This window comes from Electrophorus electricus, chromosome 25, assembly GCF_013358815.1.
Source record: "Electrophorus electricus isolate fEleEle1 chromosome 25, fEleEle1.pri, whole genome shotgun sequence".
NCBI classification, from domain to species: Eukaryota; Metazoa; Chordata; class Actinopteri; order Gymnotiformes; family Gymnotidae; genus Electrophorus; species Electrophorus electricus.
In genome coordinates this window covers 7,453,823-7,474,358 of record NC_049559.1, presented here as the reverse complement: position 1 = coordinate 7,474,358, position 20,536 = coordinate 7,453,823, and the positions used below count along the sequence as shown (strand labels likewise).

Genomic DNA, 20,536 nt, shown 5'->3' with positions numbered 1-20,536 from the left:
ATGTCTGAAATCACTGACTTTGTTTACTTCCCATTACATTGAGCAACTTTATGCCTCACCAACAAATAGAACTATAACAAGAGAGCAGATTTCGTGATCTGGCTTCAAGAACCTACCAGTTCTGTAGTACAGTAGTGCAGACAAAAACTATAGTGTGTATACAGTACAGATTTCACAGTCCCCATATTAGTTATCTTTAATGAGGAAGTTGAAGTATTAAATATGACTTATGGACTGTGGGCAGCAGCAGCCAAATGTAAGAACAGAATTACATCATGTAGCATACTACTGTATTAAATGCAATGCAACCACCTAGCAGATAATTAGGTTGTTTATAGATGTTAAGATCATTATATAATAATCGAAAGACTACTGTTTAGGCTAACATAGAATATTCTATAATTTTAACAATGCCATCATTGTTAAAGTGCTATTTACTGTGCTATTTACTGCCTAACTTAAACAATTTCAGTGCTAATTCACAAAATCACCTCAAATTACCTGTTTGTGTGTGTATGTAATAAGGGTTTCCCTCACGCCATGAAATTGTACATGCAAGTACATAAAAAACATGCACAGTAAGGAACTTAATCCTGAACAGTGGAACTAGTGCTCTTACAACAAATGCAATGTTACAGCCCCTACTTATAAGAGCCACTGAGGTAAAGGTCTGATTTTAGAACTCCATTCATTATTTAGTTTGGTTATATAATATAAAGCCTAACCTTAAATGCTTAAAAACATAATAAACCTACAGTAGCTCATAACAGGTTTAATATTAACCATTGGGGGGCAGTATAGTATTTCTCTTTTATTTTTTATTCCATTCCACTTTGCCATATATTCTTGCTTACATATATTCAGTTGATGAACCAGAAGGTAAATTATTCAGAACAGAAGAGACAAAACCAAAGCCAGTGTCTCGGTGGTTTGATAACCCCCGCCATGGGTTTCTCTCAAATGTGAAAGGGATTACTTGTTGCTGTCGTTCATTTCAATTTTGCTATGTGGGTGTAATATTTTTCAGATGTATCCTGTTTCATTTAATAACGTTCCTGAGTTCCTGTTTCTTTCTGAATAGCATTCCTGAAATCACTGAGTTAAAGAAATATGAACAAAGGAAGTAAATATAAATATGAGGAACCAAAGGCATATATGAACAGATATTTAATCAGGACCTGTGAAAGCATTCTTAGGGAGATGGGCACACTGAGAAAGCAAACAGCATTCAGTAGTTGGAAATGGTGCCAAAGTAGCCTAATCGTTCTTCCTGTCTTCTGGGGTGTGGGAACTTTGGGGAATTTCAAATAAAAGTGTGTCAGTGGGGTTTTCCAGGGTGCTGAACTGCTAATATGAGCTGTAATATAATGACACACAACATAATATTTCCTCAAAGCACACATTTAATAACATGATAAACTGCTTTCACAAAACAAAACATAGCAAAAAAAAAAACAAAAAAACACCATCATAAATAAGATCTGATGAGAAATACCAAATAAATCCCTGAGAGCCATTAAAGTGTATTTTTATCAAATAATAGTTATGACATTTTACCGGACATTATATTTAGAATTTAGTGACAAAACTGAAATAGCTGCCAAATAAATGTTTTAAATATTTTGTTGCATTACACTTGCGTAATCAGTTATACTCAGTCCATGGTAAATAATAATCGCCTGTTCGTGCCACCACTATTTCTATTGTAAATGCAATTGTTCACTGTTTATAACAAATATTAGAATGCAATATAAACTAATACATATAGATATGTTATGATCAGTCAAGTTCACTTCTATAGCCTATAAGTACAGCTATAGAATTAGCACATCTAACATACTATCAACTAAGTAGAATTTTAATTAACAAAAAACTATTCTATTCAGACAAGTTGTGAGGTAATCTTTGTCTGGACAGAGGGACCCCAGGGAATCACAGAATCAATACTCATATGTTTCACATTCCACAAAAATACAAAGATAAATATTTGTAATGTGAGCTTAGCTATAATGCCTACAATAAAGAGAAATTAGCTTGAGTATCACGAGGCATGTCACATGAGACATCTGGCTTCCTCATAACACCTCTGGACAGAAATAAGAGGATAAAACAGAACATGATAGACCAGAAAACAAGTTTGAAAACATGTGGTCTGTAAACTAGAAACTTGTATTGCCTTGACTCACACGTCTCTGTCCAAGCTCATACTCTCCATTGCCGTTTGAACCAGTGCGACCTGAGAAGAAGCTGTCGTTGGGGCCATCTGTTAAGTCTGCTGTGCTGAAGGTTTGCAGTCTCAACATCTGTCTCATCTTTCGGCGGAACTCCTTTGAGGCAAAGTAGTAGATAAATGGATCGAGACAGCTGTTGAGACAGCTAAGGGTTAGGGACATCTTATAGTATATGTAGAGAGATTTCCCATAGTAAAGCTTTGTGACTGTGTGGGCCAGGAGCAAAATGTTGTTGGGTGAAAAACAGACGGCAAAGACGAAGAGGACAGTGAAGGCCAGGCGCACAGCTTTGCCCTTCGGTTTGCTCTGGGGGCTTTTCACCAGAGCCCAGATGATCCTGATGTAGCAGTACATGGTCATAATGAAGGGACAGAGGAAGAGGATGATGAACAAGGCAAACAGGAAGGCAGCCCAGTGCACAAGCGACGGCAGCATGTTCTTCTTCAGCACATCAAAACAGGTGATAATTCCGAGCTCGTGCACGTAAAACGTCAGGTCTGTCATCTCCAACGGGCTCAGCACGCCCAGAACCACAGCCCACATGAGCACGCAGATGACGATGGCATACTTTGTATTCTCGCGCCTCCCTTTGACGCGCAAGGGCTTCACAATTCCCATGTAGCGGTCAATGCTAATGGCGGTCATTGTCAGAATAGAGCAGTACATGTTGGTGAAGAAGATGACGGTAAGTGTGTTGCACATCAGCGGGCCCAGGGTCCAGTTGTAGCCTTGCATCTGGTACACAATCTGGAAGGGGAGCGCTAAGCCCACTGCAAGATCAGTGATGGTGAGATTGATCATGTAGATGATGGACGGGCTCTTCGGAAAGGTGCGGAACAGTAGCACCCACATGGACAGGCCATTACCAGAGAGGTTAACCAGTGTCACAACGATGTAGATGAAACTCACAAAGTTACTGGCTTGCTTGTTCTGCAACATAGCCAGGGTGTCATTGTCCATTCTGCTAACATTGCTCACAGGCATGTTTGGCATTTGTTTCTTCTGTCTGTAAGTACGTTAAGAGAAGAGATGGTGACACTTAGCTGATGCTTTATCGCACTTGCATCCACAACATACCAAGTGTTAAGAACATCCGTAGAAGAGAAAGTAGAATCACTTTTAACTTTAGAAATGTGTGGCTCATTTATTATACACATATACAATATGGCTTTATTTAAGAGTTTGAGCAAAATCATAAAGAACAGAAATTTCATTAAAATGAGCACTGCATTTGTTTCATTTTCCTTGTCATTGAACAAGCTGTGCTAATAAGTAAGCTTTGTGTTTTTGCGCAACTTTACACAATAATTGTACACAGTAAGTGTACAATTGGCTTCCGTGTGCCATGGTGCAGAGGGATGTAAGAACAGGATGTGCGAAGTGTGTGAATCAAACACTGCATGAATATTTGCTACAAGGTTGTCCTAACCACACATTGCAACAGCTACATGCGCTAAAAAAAATCTCAGCCTATCTGAAACAGGATCAGTGCTTTTTTTACTCTTCTGACTTTTTTCAGAATTAACATATGTGATAGACACATTTATTTACAATATGATCTCATATTTACTGTGTTATCAGTCAAGGTAATTTGTTTCGTCTTTTCTGTCTGCCTGCACTGATTTTTTTTTTTTTTCACAGAATTATGCCCGGAAAGGCTTGAGGTTTCGAGCAGGCTGGTTAACTGCCTGCTAATTCGAACTAATGTATGCCGTCTGAGGTTCATATTCTTTCTGACATCTCCTTGAGATTTATGATCTTACAATCACTTGTAAGTCTGTCCTACAAATTTATTTATATAGTTTTTTTTACAACAGCCAATGTCACATAGCAGCAATGGGGTGTTTATGGCATTCTATCGAACACCACATACAGTGAGTAAAAAAGGTTTACATAGAAATATGATTTAATCACCCTATGTTATTTTGTGTTTCACATTTCATGTCATGGATGAGTAGAATAGTTGTACTCTTCTCTGGAAATTTGGCAAAGAAAAATAGTTGAAAGTGACAATACTGTAAGACAGCTAAATCACTAAGACCAATGGAATAGCTAAAGGATTTTTCTGCAAGGTGCTGTTTTTGTGTTTCATAATAATAATTTATGACATATCAGATTACGGCAATTTACCAGTTAATCCTCGCCCCAGTATAAAGGATCAAGCCAAAATCCACAACGAAGTCAATGAAAAAAAAAAATAAAAAATAAAATAAAGAGATAAATACCATAAGGTGCCTCCTACTTTGTGATTGAGATGTGGGACCCAGTGTATATTCTTCAAAGAGTACATGCAGATTCCCACGTGTCTGTGTGTCTGTTTGTGACAAGCAGTTAACGAGCTGTATCACTCAGGAAACAAACTGTTAAGACCTCGAAGGAGAGGAAATGCGTCATCTCAGACTTCTCAAACACACACTTCAGATCAACAGCAGTCAAACTGAACTTCTGACTAAAGATTTGAAAAGATTCATTAGGCATTTTAGACTCAAGCACTTTTGTTTATTGTTAAATTTGTTAAATTTATTGACACACTGGATGCAGGTAACGATTACCATGATGAATCGCAAAGCAGGCCTACATAGTATCTCATGCTTGGCCATTTTTTTTTAAATGTCCAGTTTTTCGCATTTTGTCTGCATTCCTTCATTTGTTTGTCTGTTTAATTGTTTACAGGTGTGTGTGATTGTTGTAACATATAAGTAAAGGTTGTTTAAAAGGTGTATGAAAAGGGAGGATGTGGTAAAGGAAACTGCCACAATAACCATTACATGTACACACGCCCTACCTCATGCCACCAAAAAAAATAGAGAGTACCCCACAAACATACACAAGATATTTAAGAGATTTGTTTGGCTTTTTTAAATTTTGATTTTGCTGTAACAATTCTTGAAAGACATTTGAAACACTTGAAAGACATTTTTCACAGTATAACTTCACTTATCTTCATCTCGTCAACAGCACTCTTGGTGGTAGTACATGTCTACCAGTCTGCGTGCACCCACTCTGACATTTCAAACCCAAAGAGTGGTTCGGTGGTTTTGCAAGGAGGGCTGTAGAATAAAGTTGGCAGTCAAAAAGAATTGCTTAATGTTGTTTCCTGTATGATCATTTATGCATATCCAATGAAACATTGGAAATGGAGAACTAAGAGTACTATGTCTAGCATCAATAACGACTTCATATTTCATTGATGTAATAGTAAAAGGAATTGTTTCCCATGCCTTCTGCAACCAACTATATTAGCATTTTCTTTTTGCAAATATTCTTTCTCTGCCACATATTATTTTTACACTGGTCTTCTAGGCCACTCTTTAGGCTTTAAACCCAATATTTAAAGACCACGTGCACTGACTGAGCATTCCTCAAATAACTTTGGGCAGTCGCTAAAGGTTTTTGTTGCTTAATCAATTCTGTCCTCAGACAGTTGATGAGTTGGTCTTCACTATCAAGTCTCCAGTAGCTTTGTTGGAACACAAACTTGCAGCCAGACTGGCTTTTTTGCAGAGTCGATCAGACACCCCTTCTATTAACCACAAAGCACAATGCAATCCATACAAAGTTATAGTATCCACATTGCATGCACCAAAAAAGTAGAGGGATAGATCCCCCTCAGACACATCAAAACACTAAACATCAGTATATGACATATGTGCACCTGAACAATTCTATAAGACTGCCTAGGTATTGTTATTTTGTTTCTTTTATTGTTGATTGATCATTTAAGAAGTCATGTGTTTATTTGTTCACATATGCAGTCGAAAGTAATTATGTAAGGCCTATGAGGGTACGTAATTTCAATGGCTTCAAATAATGAAAGAATTGTGAGATTTTGATAATGTTTTTGGCAGTTAACATTTTCCTGTACAGCACTCTTTTTATTTCATGCGTTTGGCAAAAAAAAAAAAAAAGGGGGGGGGGGGTGCCATTATTGGCTATCAGACTTATTGTTTTCGAGATCTAATGTCTTTTAATCACCGTCATAAACAAAAAAAACTTGTTAAATACGTGTGAAAGAGTAATGATAAACATCCCTTTATTCCCGAGATTCATAAGACTGCTGCAAGATATTAGAGTCTTAAGAGCATACGTTCATATCATATCACAACCCAGTGTGAGTCCAGTTTGCGTTGTCAACCACTAGGTGAGCCTTATACTGCTCAGAATGTGCCAAGCGAGTGTGAAGGTGTGCGAAAGCTGTTAACGATGTTCATTTATGTCCTGCCTCCTCCTTCACTGTGATCTGCTACTTAGTCAAGAATTGACTCAGTACCAACTGAACTCAGTCGCGAACAGGATGTGATGATGAGATCGATGTTAGTCAAAGTAGCTTAATGCAGCTTTTGTATGCCATCTCACCTCAGTGAGACATGACTTTTCCCCAAGAGTGGAGGCTGGGGGGCAGATGGAGAGGCTTCCAGTGTACAGCACGCACATAACTGCGAGAAAACCACTAGCTCGTATTCCAGTGATTTACATTGCACACATAGCTGTCATTATTAGTTTGTCGAGTAAGGCGAAACAAAAAAATAAATAAGATTCAAAACCCCTGATTTGATTTAATATGACTTCATTATGCAAAACAGAGCCATGAAACGTCTTGGCTTAAAACTACCAACAGAGAGGAGTCAAACTGTTAGGTAGCTAAGCTAGCTACCTAGCCATAGGAAATGTATGGGATGCTGATAATATCCACATCTGTGTATGCAGCATGCATTTTGTGTCAGGTAGGTAGAAAGGTTAGCTAATTCATCCTCTATCTCAGAATTTGTTGTTTTAAAAATTGTAGCATTGGCTGTCCAATTCCCCAGATACATTAGAGGTTACTGGACCAGACCTGATATCCCCAAGAACTACCATGGCAGCTGTGTTTGCAGGTGGATGTTCCAAAATCCAACCCCAGCCCAATCCTTACACACTTCCTTACACAGTGGTAAGTGGTCGTCCCAGACAAGAGCAAAGGGTACAAACCTTTAATCATGGCTTACTGGATTCCCAGTTCACATAGCAAACATTGGTACTGACTACAGCTTGAGACGCCTGTCCAACTGTAACGCCAGTCTTATCTGTTGTGATCAAAGTTTGCTGATCTATAATTAGTAATCATGTAATGATCTTTTAAAACAAAGAGATTCACAAAAATGCATAGTGTGCTATATATCATCTTTATTGTTGAGAAATTAAAAATGCAGGATCTCATGTAAAAGAGTCTTCTTGGTCTTCCAAATAAGAGCAAAACAATCCTGTAATTCATATTTTTTTTACAGTGGTGAACTGAACTGTCAAGTCCAGAATATTTCTAAGGCATTTGACATGACAGCTATCAATTGTCTAAATGTTCCAAAGTAAAAAACAGTAGATGCCATTTAGTATACAACATTGTCCAAGTTATATCTTACCCTACACAAGTGATCAAGTAAAGTTTTACACAAGTAAAATAGAAGCTGATTATGTTCCATAGCTTTAACGAAATGCAAAATTTGTTCTTCTTGGCTCGCAAGTAGAGAAAATTAGCTACATAGAAGTGCTGAAAGCACATTAAAAGCCATGATATCAGATAAACACACACCCACACACTCACACACACACACACAGGATATTTATCACCCAAGGCATGGTTTTACCATTCATATTTGGAATAAATGCAGAATTATGAAGTGAAGTCAGTGCTGTTACAGCCAGACTTAAAGAAGCAATGTGCATGCATTCTCTCACAACCATAAAGGTCATAACAGATGTTTCTATGGACCTGTGCTGAAGCTGGGGAACAGATGTAAACATATAGATGTAAAAATACAAATTTCACAACATTTATTTATGAACTTTACAGCAAAATCTATAGACTGTCTGTAAACTAGTCTGCTGGAATCCGTTTATTTCACTGCAAAAGTCATAGAAATCTGTCCTTTGTACATGATGAGGCATTTGATCTCAGACAAGTTGTCAACAGATAAAGTGTGCCGAGTTCCTGTGGTGTGTCGTGTGAAAAAAAAAGTTAATCCAAATAGGCAGTGATCTTAGACATTAAAATCAAGCATACAGTAGCCGCTCTAAATACTGACAAATTGATTTGTGGGTCTGTACATACTGGTGACGTAGTGCATGAAAATGGTGGCAGGGGGCGGGCAGGTCTCGGTGTACTACACCCACGTAGGGAACAGACTAATGTGGCTGACTCTCCAGCCTTTCTTCTCCTCCCCCTGCGCCGAGTTGAATGAATCTTCCTGTCACTCATCCGCACTCTTCTCTGAGCCCGTCCCGACAGCCAGATCGTAGCAGGCCTCAGTGCCTGACTCCGGAGAGAGGGCTCCCAAATCAAAGGCTTTGCTCCCACAGCCCACGTGCTTACGGCTGCGGCTGCCCGGCTGGTACAGCTGCATGGCTGGCCGGTCCTGTCCCGAGACAAGAGTGAGACACAAGAGACGAGCATGTTGCTCACATTCCTTCAAAGTGGCCACAGTGAGCCCTTCCCAAAGCCTTGTTTATTAGCAGAGCTAAAGAGAACGACTCTGGCTCTGAGCACTGTCCTTCCCCTGTATTCAAAATTTAGAGCAGCACGCAACAGGTTTTTGACAGCAAAGCTCTGAACTATATTCAAATATAGAGCTATAGTTTGACTCCATCTCAGTTAAAAATGCACTTAGCAGTCACTTGTGGTCAGGATTTTTAGTTTGGATTTTGGTTCCAAAAAATGACTGATTCCCAATTACTTAAAAATTAAAATGACTTTGTAAGTAAAGTATGTGGCATGTCCCTTTTTTGCTGTCAACAACGAGGCCTTGCGTGGTAAGGTGTGGGGCCTCCCAGCGTACCACAGTGTGGTATCCCCTCCCCTTGGGTAGAAAGGCTCGAAGGCTAGCTGTACCTTGGCTGGCAGAGCCCCTCCTATCTGGTCTGGCCCCTCAGACTGGGAGGTCCTTTTCTCCTGATGCACTAACACAGACTGAGAGACACGTTTCCTTCCATCAATAATCAGCCCAAGATTGCCAACAGCCAAATTCACAGCTAACTGCCTCAACAACACATCAGCACTGTACAGCTCACGGCACAAGCACGGGACTGCAATACAAGCCCTAGGAGGGAGGAGGATTTGTATTGCACACCCACACAGCCATAACAATATGTGAATACAACAGCCACAGGGAACAGCCTGAATGGGAACTGTAGCAGTGGATGTAACACCACCTGTGCCAGACAAACAGAAAGACGAATGTTACCGCTTATGGTCACGATGCCATGACATGTGCTTGTGTTGTCCTCAATGACCGAACAGCCTACTGGAGCTTTTATATTAAAGTGCATGGCCCTCATGGCTGAGTGTGCTAGATGCACACTGACACTTATGAAGACCTAGACGACTGCAGTGCAACATGTGGCGTGGCTGCCGCTCGACCGGCTCCCGCTCACCTTGTTCCGGATGCGCTCCTTCCTGCTCCCCAAGTCCTCCTTGCCAGACTTATCCCCCATCTCTGGGCAGTAAGAATAGCCGTGGCCATGGCTCTCCTTCTTGGCCCTGTCCTGGCAGAAGCCCTTGCCCCACTTGGTCTCATCCTTGCGGCGCGAAAACTTGTCGAAGTCGTAGTGGTGCCGCTGCCGCTTGTGCTCGTCTTCCCGGCCACGCTGCTCCTTGTCCCTCTGCCGGCGCCCATGGCCATCCCTCTGCTCCCTGTCGCTCTCTAGTGGAGCCCTGCAGCACAGCACAGCCACAATGACAGAGAAGCTCGCTCTACTTTCTTGGCACTACCAGTGGGGTTATTTGGATAAACAGCACTTTACAAAGCTCTAAAAGCAGGCAGGTTTACAAAATGTCTTACTTGTCCTTTGGTTCCTTTGACTTCGTGTGGCTTGCAGGTTTCTCCCATTTGGTCCTCTCTTGCTCTCCACTGTCTCCTTTATCTTTCACTCGGTCAGACTCCACCTCGTCATCTCTGTCACATTTCTTTAACAACTGGAGCAACATCATGGTTTGCAATTATAAATAAACTGTCAAGAAACACCTTAAAAAAAAGAGTCTGAATCAGGAAGTGGTGTGCACCTTGATTTTGATCTCCTTTTCAGAGAGTTTCTTTTGCTTCTCTGCCTCCTTACGTTTTCTCCTCTCCTCTTCCCTGCGCTTCCGCTTCTCCTCCTCCCTCTGTCGCTTCTTCTCCAGCTCCCTCCGCCTCCTCTCCTCTCGCTTCTCCTCCCGAATTCTCTGTGGGTAAACAAAGAAGGAAAAAAAAGGGTCCAGCATAAGAAATTTGACCTCTCATGTCACATTTATGCGATAAAGAAGCTCTAGTTTTGGGCATCCCAACCTGCTTCTCCAACTTCTTGTTCTTAATGTATTCCAGCAGTGGGGTTGTCCTTTTAGCTGAAGTAAATGAAAAAAATGGCTACGTATTAAAAGGCAGATTTATTTTAGTGATCCAAAAGAAATAGTTTTACATCAGAGATTTTTAGAGAGCTACCTACCACTATATATAGATGGGAAATGCATTTTAGCTTGCACTCTGGTAAACACTAATGGCCAGGGGGCAGATGGGACCTGTTTTGATGGGTGTGGTGCTAAAGCAGAAGGATTCATGTACCTATGAGCTCCCTTGTTTTAGCCTCAATCTCTCCGAGGAGCGTTTCTGGATTGGCCATTGACTTCTCCTCATCACATGAATAGTTCTCCAGAAAACGTTTGTATTCTGGGTCTGGCAGTGAAAATGACATTGCAAGTAATAAAATGAATTACTGTGCAGCTGCATACATGCTTTTTCAATAATCACTAAATACTCACAAATACCTTCTTCAATGCTTCCTGCTTTGGCATCTTTTTTCTTGAGTTTTTTCTTGGAAACCTTTTGAAAAGGGGCAAATTCTACGATGGCTGGATACTCTTGGCCTAAATGACAAACAGATGATGAGAATAATCCTAATATCGGTTAGGCCCAGTGTGAAAAGAAGGTAGTGAAAGTGTGTGGGGTCTGCTGAGATGTTAAGACTACCTTTACTGTCAATGAAAACATAGCCATCAAAACGATCTCTGAAGAGAATTATATCCTCTGGGTTTTTGAAGTTGATGTATGCTCTGGAGAAAAGATGTGGATATAGGCTATGGGAAATAATAATTTATGAATAAAAAGATTAGTTATAGGTTATATTCTGACATTAATACAGAAAATAAAGTTGAATTAATTTAACAAGTACCTTTGATCTGCAGGAAAGAACTCAAAATAGTCGAAAGAAGGTAATGGACTGAGAAGCTCCTCCAGCTGGTCTTTTGATAAACTGGGTGGCAGCCGGCGAATGACAACCTGGATCAAGAAGCTAATTGATTGTAAAAACGTGTAATAGCACAGGAGTACACGTCTTGTGCAAGACTACATTATATATATATATATATATATATATATATATATATATATATATATATATACACACACACACACACACACACACCTACACATCGCAGACATATGCTAAAAGCGCGTATTGCTTTACTCTTAGTTGAACGTGTTAGCCTACGTGACCAGATCTACAATCGAGCATATTACACACTTAATCGCTGAACTGTATGGCTCCCCAGCAACTAGCATAAACTGGCAATGTTTAAAAACACACTAAATGCAACGTGAACGTATGAATCGGACGCAAATGTAAGTTTCAAACTGTTTACGTTTGGCGGTCGGTACAGAGACGTCCCACCGGACATGCGGATCTCCGCATTCGCTGTCCATGGTGCTGAATCCATACATTCCTCCATCACAGTCCAGTCTGGGTCGTGTGCACGAATGTAAACGCGACACATACCTTAGTGAAGATTTCTTTTTTCTCTTCTTTGTGCTTGGAGTTGGCTGTGACGCCGTCGTGCTCTCGTTGGGTGTCCCTGAACTGGATCTCGACGATGCCTCTCTCCCTGCTTCCTGTCATCTGTTCTTTTTCAGCCCTCATATCTCCATTTCTCCTCTTCGCCCTCGGAATCCACCCGCTCGCGAGAATTCGCTCGCAAATACCGCGAGGTTTGAGATGGAAACGGTTGTGAGATCGTTCCTTTAAAAAAAAAAAAAAAAATTCGATTGCTTGTTTTAATAAATGTATACGGTTTTGTATACGGTATATTTTGTAAATATACTATAAACAATAATTAAATTGTCCAGATATAAAGATCAGTCTTATAGGGAGAAAAAATAAAACGTTATGTTGCCTGTCCGATGTATATTGAGACCAGGTCAATGAAAGCAGAAAAGTCTCCCAGTCAGGTAGCACTGCAGACCGGAGCGACGATGTGAGGGAGACCTGTGCGGGGAAATGGTCACCGTTTCCCCGCAGGAGCTTCACTGTCTTCGTAGTCGCTAGTGTCGCTACCACAACACGGGTGAATTCTAGCGCGGGGTGGGTAGAACGGACTGCCCATGCTCGCTGAGCTCCATGCGTCCTGGCTGTTGGGCTGGCTCAAGGAGCGCCCGTAGCTGTCGTGGCTCGGGACTGCAATAAGGTTATGAGAAAAACTTTAGAATCCAGACTATTGTAGACTACAAGGTTTTTCGAAGATAAGGGGGGGGGGGGGGAATCTCTCACCGCTAAGAAAGGTTTGTTTCCCACTACTGGTCTCCACACACAATCTTGGCGAAGGCCGCTCCGGTGTAGACACAGAGCTTTTCGAACTCGGAAGAAATGTGGAGCAGGTATCAAGATCTCGACACACGCGGTCGTGAGTGTAGGTGACGCTGGATTTAGAGGGCGTGCACCCCATCTCTGTTACTCCCAGTTAGTAACTTTTCATCCTAATGTCAAGGGCAGCTTGGAACCCTCCTCTAAAACTACCCTAAGGATAATCGCTTTTGCCCTCAGTGACCGACTTGAAAAGAACCACCACGCTTTTGTGAGCAGACAGCGTCACAACTGGGAGTGGGGTGGGGGTTAACCACCTTGAGTTAGTTAAGAGAAACTCGGTTGGTTTAAAAGGTCAAAGAAATTCAAAATAATTGATTTACATATCTTGCAAATGATCAGAAGACATCATGAAATATTGGCTAATAACAGGGAAATAAGGAATTTTAATGGTTTTTAATGGTTTAATGGCAATCCAAGGGCAATGCAGCAATCCAGTCCCATCTGTGTTAAGGTTTTTTTGTTGTTTTTTTTATAGTTTTATCAGGTCATGGACAAGAAAACCAAAAGACAGTGTATAAAAATACTGATACAGGGTTTATTTTGTAATTATTTCTATCATCAGAACCCTCTTTTGAATTCATCTCAACATTTATTCATAGTAAAATTCCACAGGGATGCAACACAAGTCACCCTAGACTTTGAGGGGCATCTGTTTAGTTGGGGTCTCCCTCGCTTTCCTTTTTAGTCATTTGCCAACATGAGCATCTAGTTCTCGCCTCGTTTTCGTCACACTGTTTCCGGAGAGCGTCCAAGATCTGGATCGATGCCACCATCACGTACTTGTGTCAGACATGGAGGTCTCTAGCATCACGTCGTTCTCGTGCAGGTCACATTCCAGGAGGAAGCGCTGGAAGGCCACCGCAGGTGGCGTCTCCAGGGCCATGATACTGCTCTCCTCCAACGGCCGGGCTTGATTCTCGCTGTCGTCGGCCGACGTTCCGAGTATCTTCTTCAGAGCAGTCGTGCTGGGGATCATCTTCACCTTGTCCTTGATGTCAGTTCCTGTGACAAAAGACCAAAACCTATGCCACTCAGCAGCCTTCTAAACAGGTTCTTACTCCTTCCCCTTCAACACAGGTTGTTCAAGCTGCACTTACCAATGTATGCATCAGATTCACCGATATACATCTCTATGCAGTGGCCAAGCATTGTTACAGAAAACGTGTCATCCCTTTTCAGGCCGAGTGCCTGTAAAAACAGTTGTTAGCACTTATGTAATGTGAAAACATCAACCTCTCTTACTCTCCCATTGTAAGAAATGTACATCCACAAAGGCAGCTGGATCGCTTACAGTGTGAAAGTAGTCAATGGCACTTTCAAAGTCCCCCATGAGGCTGTGCACATAGCCGATAGCGGAGTAGGTAGAAGCATGCTGAGGGACAAGGACCAGTGCCTGCCGGTGGTATTCCAGAGCCTGCTCATACTTTCTGCAAATAACACAAACCAGTCATGGAGCACTTGTATTGAAGAAAAGGAAGAAACCCTAGCTTTGTAGGACCCTACTGCTACTGGATGGATTCTTTTGTGTCAGCTCATGAGACCACATTTCTTCTTTACCAAAGCAAGTTGATAAAGTCACCGACAGGCTATTCTTATGCATGAAACAAGGGGTCTATATTTAAAGAGTTAAGTTTCTGATATAACAACAGTATTTTCAATATGTTTAAATCAAATTTAGGACTTGTGGGTAGTATGATCAGATCAATCAGTCGATCTGTCATGTAATATTTACTACAAGAACAAGAAAGTCGTTGGTAGCAACACTGGTGAAGTTGTCAAATTCTGATGTCTCCATTTTGTAACCAGACAACGCACAGTGAAATGAGTGGGTGAAAATCTGCTTGTGTGTATTTCCCTACTGCATATAAACTGATTGGTTTAAAGCAGTTTTTTTATGCTAGGTAGGCCTACACAATAGTGTTTTGATTGGTCCTCAAATCCCCCTTCCCCCACATGTGGTAAACTAACTGGGAGTTTTCCCCAATTTCCTAGGGTGATTTCTAGTCATCCTAGAGCACAGAAACAATTAAACCATTACACACCATTATCTGTATGATAATTAATAGTCAACCAAATGTTCATGATTGTGAAAGGACTAATTGAAATATGAACTGCACATCTCTGATGATCAGCAAATGGTTATGCATAATTCATTTACCACTGGAATGATAATAGAGAAAGAGTACTCAATTTATGCAGAGACAAGAGTAGGATTAGCAAAGCATTCAAAATAAACGACAGAAAAGAAACTCAGTGTTCCTCAGGCTCTCTGAAAGCTCTTCATTAAAATACCCCCATGATTAATTTCAGAAGCCTGTCCTTTTCAGGTCATTTCCAAGTTAGAGCAAAGTTGCACCTTGCTTGGAAATAAGGATTTTAGCATGACACTGTGCCAAATAAGGGTTCCACCTCTCAAAGGGTTTGTAACATCCCATTAATTATAAGTAATAAAGTAATTAATAATTATAAATAGAAGACAGGCAGAAGGACAAATGTTGCAAAAGATATTTAAAATACTACTGACAAAGCTTAAAGAATTGATTTGATATTTTCAATCCATCATTTTTTAAAATTGTTCCCATCATTTTAATCACATTTGGTATTTGGTGGGGGGGTGACTCACAGTTCACTGTGAAGTTCACCATCATCCTCAGTTATCTGGCTTTTTGTGGGTTTTACCAATTATCAGAAAAACTTGTGAGAACGTCAGTTACACAGAGGAGTCATAAGCTTATCACTGCTAAGCAATCAGCAAGTTATGCTTTGCATGATCAGAAATTATCTTAAATAAATATGGGTTGAAAAACATCAAGTGAAATTGTGTGAAATCACAATTTCCTTTCAGCTTACTTCAGTTTTCGACACACATGGCCCAAATTGTTTAATAACGGCTCCCATTTGTCCACCGTTACCTGGAAAAAAAAGTTAATAAATTAAAAAGTTAATAAATTAACTTTTTGACAAGGTTCTACATATGTTCTACTGCAAACAAACAAAAATATCCATCCATTTCAGAGTGACTGGACAAGTACCTCATTACCAATGGCCTTGATCTTTTCCATTGCATCTAGAAACAGCTTCTCTGCAGTCTTCCAGCTGGAAAAAGATACACAATTAATCAACAAGGTCAAAACTCACATAAAAAAAATAAACAAAATGTTAGAGGACTTAAAAAAAAAAAAACAGGCTGTTCTAACAGGAAGGCCTGGGCAAGGCCCACTCACTCTCCATTCTGGAAGGCCACCACCGCCACCTCATGGATGACGAAGGGGTCTTCGGGAGCGATGCTCAGAGCCTGGCTGAAGAAGCGTTCGGCCAGCTTTGGGTTGTTGGTCAGCCCATATTCCAGACCAATGTACAGCATGGGTAAGTGACACCTTGAGAAGCAGGGGATCAATCAGGAGAACACCACGTGAACATGTAAGCACTTCGTTTAGGTAAAAGACTACACATTTTTCACGCTCATCTCACTCTACTGCAAAGAAATAGTGATGTTAACATGGAGGGCTGTAAGACCACGTACCCTTTCATCAGCTGGGCTGCAGTGAAATAGGCCGCCATAGCCTGGTCATGCTCACTTTCCACAGCGAACGAGTGGCCGTATGCAATCCACGCTGGCCCATAGGTTCGCTCCAGTGTGGTGGCCTTACTGTAGCGCAAACAACATCATCAAAGTAGCAAATTATCAGCTCAGCAGGACTTTATATTCAGAAATAAACAAGCTTTATGGGTGACCCGTTTATGTTTAATTTCAGCACTGCTGTTCGAGTCACTGAGAGGCACACCCCCTTAGCCTTACCTAAGGTATCGCCGTGCATGTTCATTTTTATGCCCAACCATCAGATAGTAACAACCAACCGCAAACCAGGACACCTAGAAACAATCAGTTCAGTTACAACACACAGCTACAAAATCATTCAGTATTATATGTATAACAGCTGCAAAAACAAACCAAAAAAAGACCCACACTCACTGGATTGTTTGGATATAAATCCACAAGTTTATGAGAGAGGTAAAACAATTCTGCAGGGATACAAAGACAAGAAAATTATTTAGGATATCAAAGTTTTATGTCACACGTACATAGTAATACATGGTATAACTCGCAGTGAAATGCTTTTGTGACTGCTCTGTCCGAGCTGAAGGGATACAGGGACACAGGGATACATACAGTATATGTATACATACAGTGTATGTGTGTAATATATATACATATATACATACATATATATACATATACATATATATACACACACACACACAGGTAATTGTACACTTTGTATACACACACACACATATTATATATATATATACACACACACACACACACACACACACACACACACACACACACACACACACACACACAAAGTGTACAATTACCAGTTGCAATTTACAAGATGATATAAAATTGTATTCAATAAAAAATAGATTCCCTCAAGCAGAAGAGTAAAACTGACCTACCATTGGCTTTGCTCAGCTCCACTAGGGTGCCTATGTGCACTGGTAAACAATTAGCATGGAATGGGTCCTTCACCATTACCCTGCATTAAAAGCAAACACATAAGAGGCACTCAAATATAAATAAAAATAATATTAAGGCACACATACAGTTTGTTGTGGTGGGAAAAAATTGAATATCGATACCTGAAAACAGAGCTCCTAACACTACTGCGTCTCAGGGTATTAAGTAAATGCATATTACCAATTGTAAAACCAGGGGAAAAAGCAATCGGTTTTGTGCCATTTTGTTGTGCAGTTTTGTATATTTTATCTCTCTGTCTATTTTATAACCAACCACATCCAAAGTGCTTACTCATTTGCAGCCGTTTTTTTCTTTCTTCTCAAGAGTTGTTTTTAGAAGTGGAGATTATCTCAGGATTCCAATCATTTGCTACATTAAGTCCCACACTATGATGTCTAAATTTTGTTTTCGTCAGCTTCAGATATGCTTAGTTATCACCTATTCCATTAGTTTGTTTCTTCTGCAGTGGTCTCAAGATTGGACAGGTGAACTATTAAGCTGATAAATCTTATAATAGACTAATAGTTCATAAATAATGTATACTTACATAGAGGTGAGGGCATAGCACATCTTAAAGTCACAGTTGTAATAATGTCGTTCTGCAAGAGACACAACTACATCCAAGTTGTCCTGAAGACCACTGACCATATCAGGGACGACCATCTCACTAGGCTTGTTATACTGTCAACAGAGTCATGATCAGCATTTCAGTCAACATTCAAGAGAGCTGCCCAAGATCACAAATCTGAAATGTGACTTTGCACTTATGTAACTTTGTATTAACGAAAAAAAATGCACAAATATCTAATGGAAGGTGAGAAACCTTCTCACCTTTTTTAACTTATTTTCATAAAGAAAACGCAGCAGCTCCTCTTCCTCCTCTGTACACTGTTGGCTTAAGGGAAGGGAATCCAGAAAATCTCTCTCTGAAACAAGAGAACAGGACAAAACCAATTCCCACACCAGTAGTGTAAATACAAAGTCCAAAATGTAATTAATTTGAATCCGAAACTGACTAAATGCAATCTGCTTGGCTCACCCTCTTGTGCAGTCAGCATGTGATGGGACGTTAAAAGGTCAAAGGCTTCAAAGCAGTAGATGTCCAGTTTCAAGGCCTCTTTGTAGTTGGAGGTGGCTAGAGGTCTGTTGTCCATGGCATCATAGATCTTCCCCCGCAGGAGGCAGATCGAACTGCTGATCTGAGAGACAACACCACAGGTAGTGAGGAGCCGTCAGCCTGCTGTAACCTCCAAATATCACCCACAATACCATGCATGCTACCATAGAGACAAGTTATCACCAGGTAGGAGTGTGCATGCACCTGATGACATAACATAAGCTAAAGAGTGCCAAAGTATTAAAATCAATATTCTTCCTTAGATGAAAGGATCACAGCAGTAATCACTGTGCATGTGAGAGGTTACACAAGGGAAGGGGGACATTTTGGGATAAGAGAACTCACTGAAGCAGGTGACATTTCCCATTCTTTGGCGGTTTCTCTGGTGCCATTGTCTTCCTTTAGACCTTTGTCCAATAACTTTTTACTTGCTGGTTCTTCCATGTCCAGTATGTCAAGAGCCTGCTGATACTCTTTAGCAGCATACTTTAAAAAAAAAACAAATATAAAAAGAGTTTTACTTATTCAGGAAGTGACCAATTGAATGAAAATGTTTAAGTGTACTGTAAAATGAATGCAACAATGAACGTGTTTGAGTGTTACATCATGGAAAATACTCACATGACACCTTGCAGCAAGATACTGACAGGCCCCGTACAACTGGGGAACAAAAACATAACACAGATTTCATAAGTGTGGCAGCATTTGCTACTACCTTGCTTAAAAGGAATTAATTACTGTCTCAAACAAACTTAAAACATTTCTTAAAACATACCTTAATTAGCATGACCTAGATCCCTATTGTGCATCCCTTCAATAATATGCCCCACTAAGATAGAATTTCCAAAGAATACAACTAGCAAATTGGTCAAAATGATTTGTGTGGCTGCTGATGCAGTCTACATGCAATCCCCAAGTGATCTTTACCTTGTCAAGTTTGCGAGACCTTAGCGCATGAGAGGCTCTGTGGTACTGTGAAGTGAGATAAAGGCACTGTGCTAGCCAATAAACATCCTGAGCGTCCTCTGTTGAAAACAAACAGATGAATGATTCAGCATATCATCACTTTCAAATACATGTCACCCCAAGAATCTGAAGCACAAGACAACCCAACAGCGCTAAGACTGTGCTGCATTATAGGAATGATGTGAGATATACACCACTTACCATGCGATAGAGACGCTACTTTGTCCGCCCAAAAGAGAGCACTTTGATATTGTTGCTGGGGGGGGGGTAATGTTGAAAGTTTAATGGAGTTAGGTAGCGAATGAAAACGCCTCTAGGCAAAAATAAGGTTGCAAATAATAACAGCAAGAACATATCTTAGAAGCGAAAATGTGGAGTAAAATAGTTAACTACAATTAGCAATCAAGCTAACTAAAGCTAGCTAAAGATGTGAATCATTAAAGATAGCTAGCTAAAGATGTGAATCATTGAAGTCCGGGATACATAGCTAGCTAGCTATGTTTACTATCTATAAAAGCTCACAACATTGTAATAATGTGACAAGCCCGGCACTGAGGAGAACGTTAGCTAGCGATGCTAACTGCACAGTTTAGACACTACCCAGTAACCCAACACAAAATAACTATATTAGCTAACCTAGCTACTTTTACCTGATCTATGTAGTGCCGCACACGCTTCCGTAGTCTGTCAAGATTCATTATGGCTCGGTTGCTCAAACACAAAACTGCAACATTTTAATTAACTAAGTAGATTTATGGGAAATAATTAGACTACTCTGAATAGCTGCAAGCTATCTAAATTAGCAACTCAAATAAAGACCGAAACCCGCGGTTAGCATAAACTTTGTGTAACGCCAACAAAACCCCCCCCTGAAACCTCGACCCATCGATAAAGATCCAGTCTGATTAGTCTAAGAATACCATAGAAACACACAAGGGTTCAAATATTTCACAGCTCAGACTAGCGTTCCGGCTCATGTCACGAATAACGTGGACTAGATACTAAGAATTGTACGAGTTGCTGTTTTTCACTTCTAACAATTAAGTGGAAGTTTTC

At 40.5% G+C, this 20,536-nt stretch overlaps 3 protein-coding genes across 6 annotated transcripts; all 3 read right to left on the bottom strand.

Annotated features, from left to right (window-relative positions):
- Window positions 1–1,385: 1,385 nt before the first annotated feature.
- On the bottom strand, window positions 1,386–4,553 carry p2ry8 (P2Y receptor family member 8). Of its 3 annotated transcripts, none has more exons than XM_026995649.2 (2): window positions 4,362–4,553; window positions 1,386–3,237 (listed from the first exon to the last, which is right to left on the bottom strand). In XM_026995649.2, the coding sequence occupies exon 2, from the start codon at window positions 3,222–3,224 to the stop codon at window positions 2,160–2,162; it is 1,065 nt and encodes a 354-aa protein (XP_026851450.1). In that variant the 5' UTR covers window positions 3,225–3,237; window positions 4,362–4,553; the 3' UTR covers window positions 1,386–2,159. The 3 variants fall into 3 exon arrangements, with proteins under 3 accessions (XP_026851450.1, XP_026851441.1, XP_026851460.1); XM_026995640.2 differs by having other exon boundaries at window positions 4,457–4,553; XM_026995659.2 differs by having other exon boundaries at window positions 4,474–4,484.
- A 2,821-nt stretch (window positions 4,554–7,374) lies between these two features.
- Window positions 7,375–12,239, bottom strand: upf3a (UPF3A regulator of nonsense mediated mRNA decay). Of its 2 annotated transcripts, XM_027032783.2 has the most exons (11): window positions 12,009–12,239; window positions 11,406–11,512; window positions 11,204–11,310; window positions 11,002–11,100; window positions 10,799–10,909; window positions 10,526–10,581; window positions 10,264–10,422; window positions 10,043–10,176; window positions 9,636–9,915; window positions 9,094–9,171; window positions 7,375–8,620 (listed from the first exon to the last, which is right to left on the bottom strand). In XM_027032783.2, exons 1-11 carry the CDS (start codon window positions 12,147–12,149, stop codon window positions 8,456–8,458), a joined length of 1,437 nt encoding a protein of 478 aa, XP_026888584.1. In that variant the 5' UTR covers window positions 12,150–12,239; the 3' UTR covers window positions 7,375–8,455. The 2 variants fall into 2 exon arrangements, with proteins under 2 accessions (XP_026888584.1, XP_026888593.1); XM_027032792.2 differs by lacking the exon at window positions 9,094–9,171.
- A 1,148-nt stretch (window positions 12,240–13,387) lies between these two features.
- Window positions 13,388–20,350, bottom strand: cdc16 (cell division cycle 16 homolog (S. cerevisiae)). Its single transcript, XM_027032496.2, has 18 exons — window positions 20,131–20,350; window positions 19,682–19,736; window positions 19,442–19,539; window positions 19,136–19,174; window positions 18,860–19,000; window positions 18,437–18,596; window positions 18,229–18,323; window positions 17,945–18,078; window positions 17,337–17,416; window positions 16,846–16,895; window positions 16,672–16,745; window positions 16,396–16,521; window positions 16,097–16,249; window positions 15,905–15,968; window positions 15,723–15,784; window positions 14,164–14,299; window positions 13,970–14,060; window positions 13,388–13,874 (listed from the first exon to the last, which is right to left on the bottom strand). The coding sequence occupies exons 1-18, from the start codon at window positions 20,176–20,178 to the stop codon at window positions 13,645–13,647; spliced, it is 1,836 nt and encodes a 611-aa protein (XP_026888297.2). The 5' UTR covers window positions 20,179–20,350; the 3' UTR covers window positions 13,388–13,644.
- Window positions 20,351–20,536: the final 186 nt, after the last annotated feature.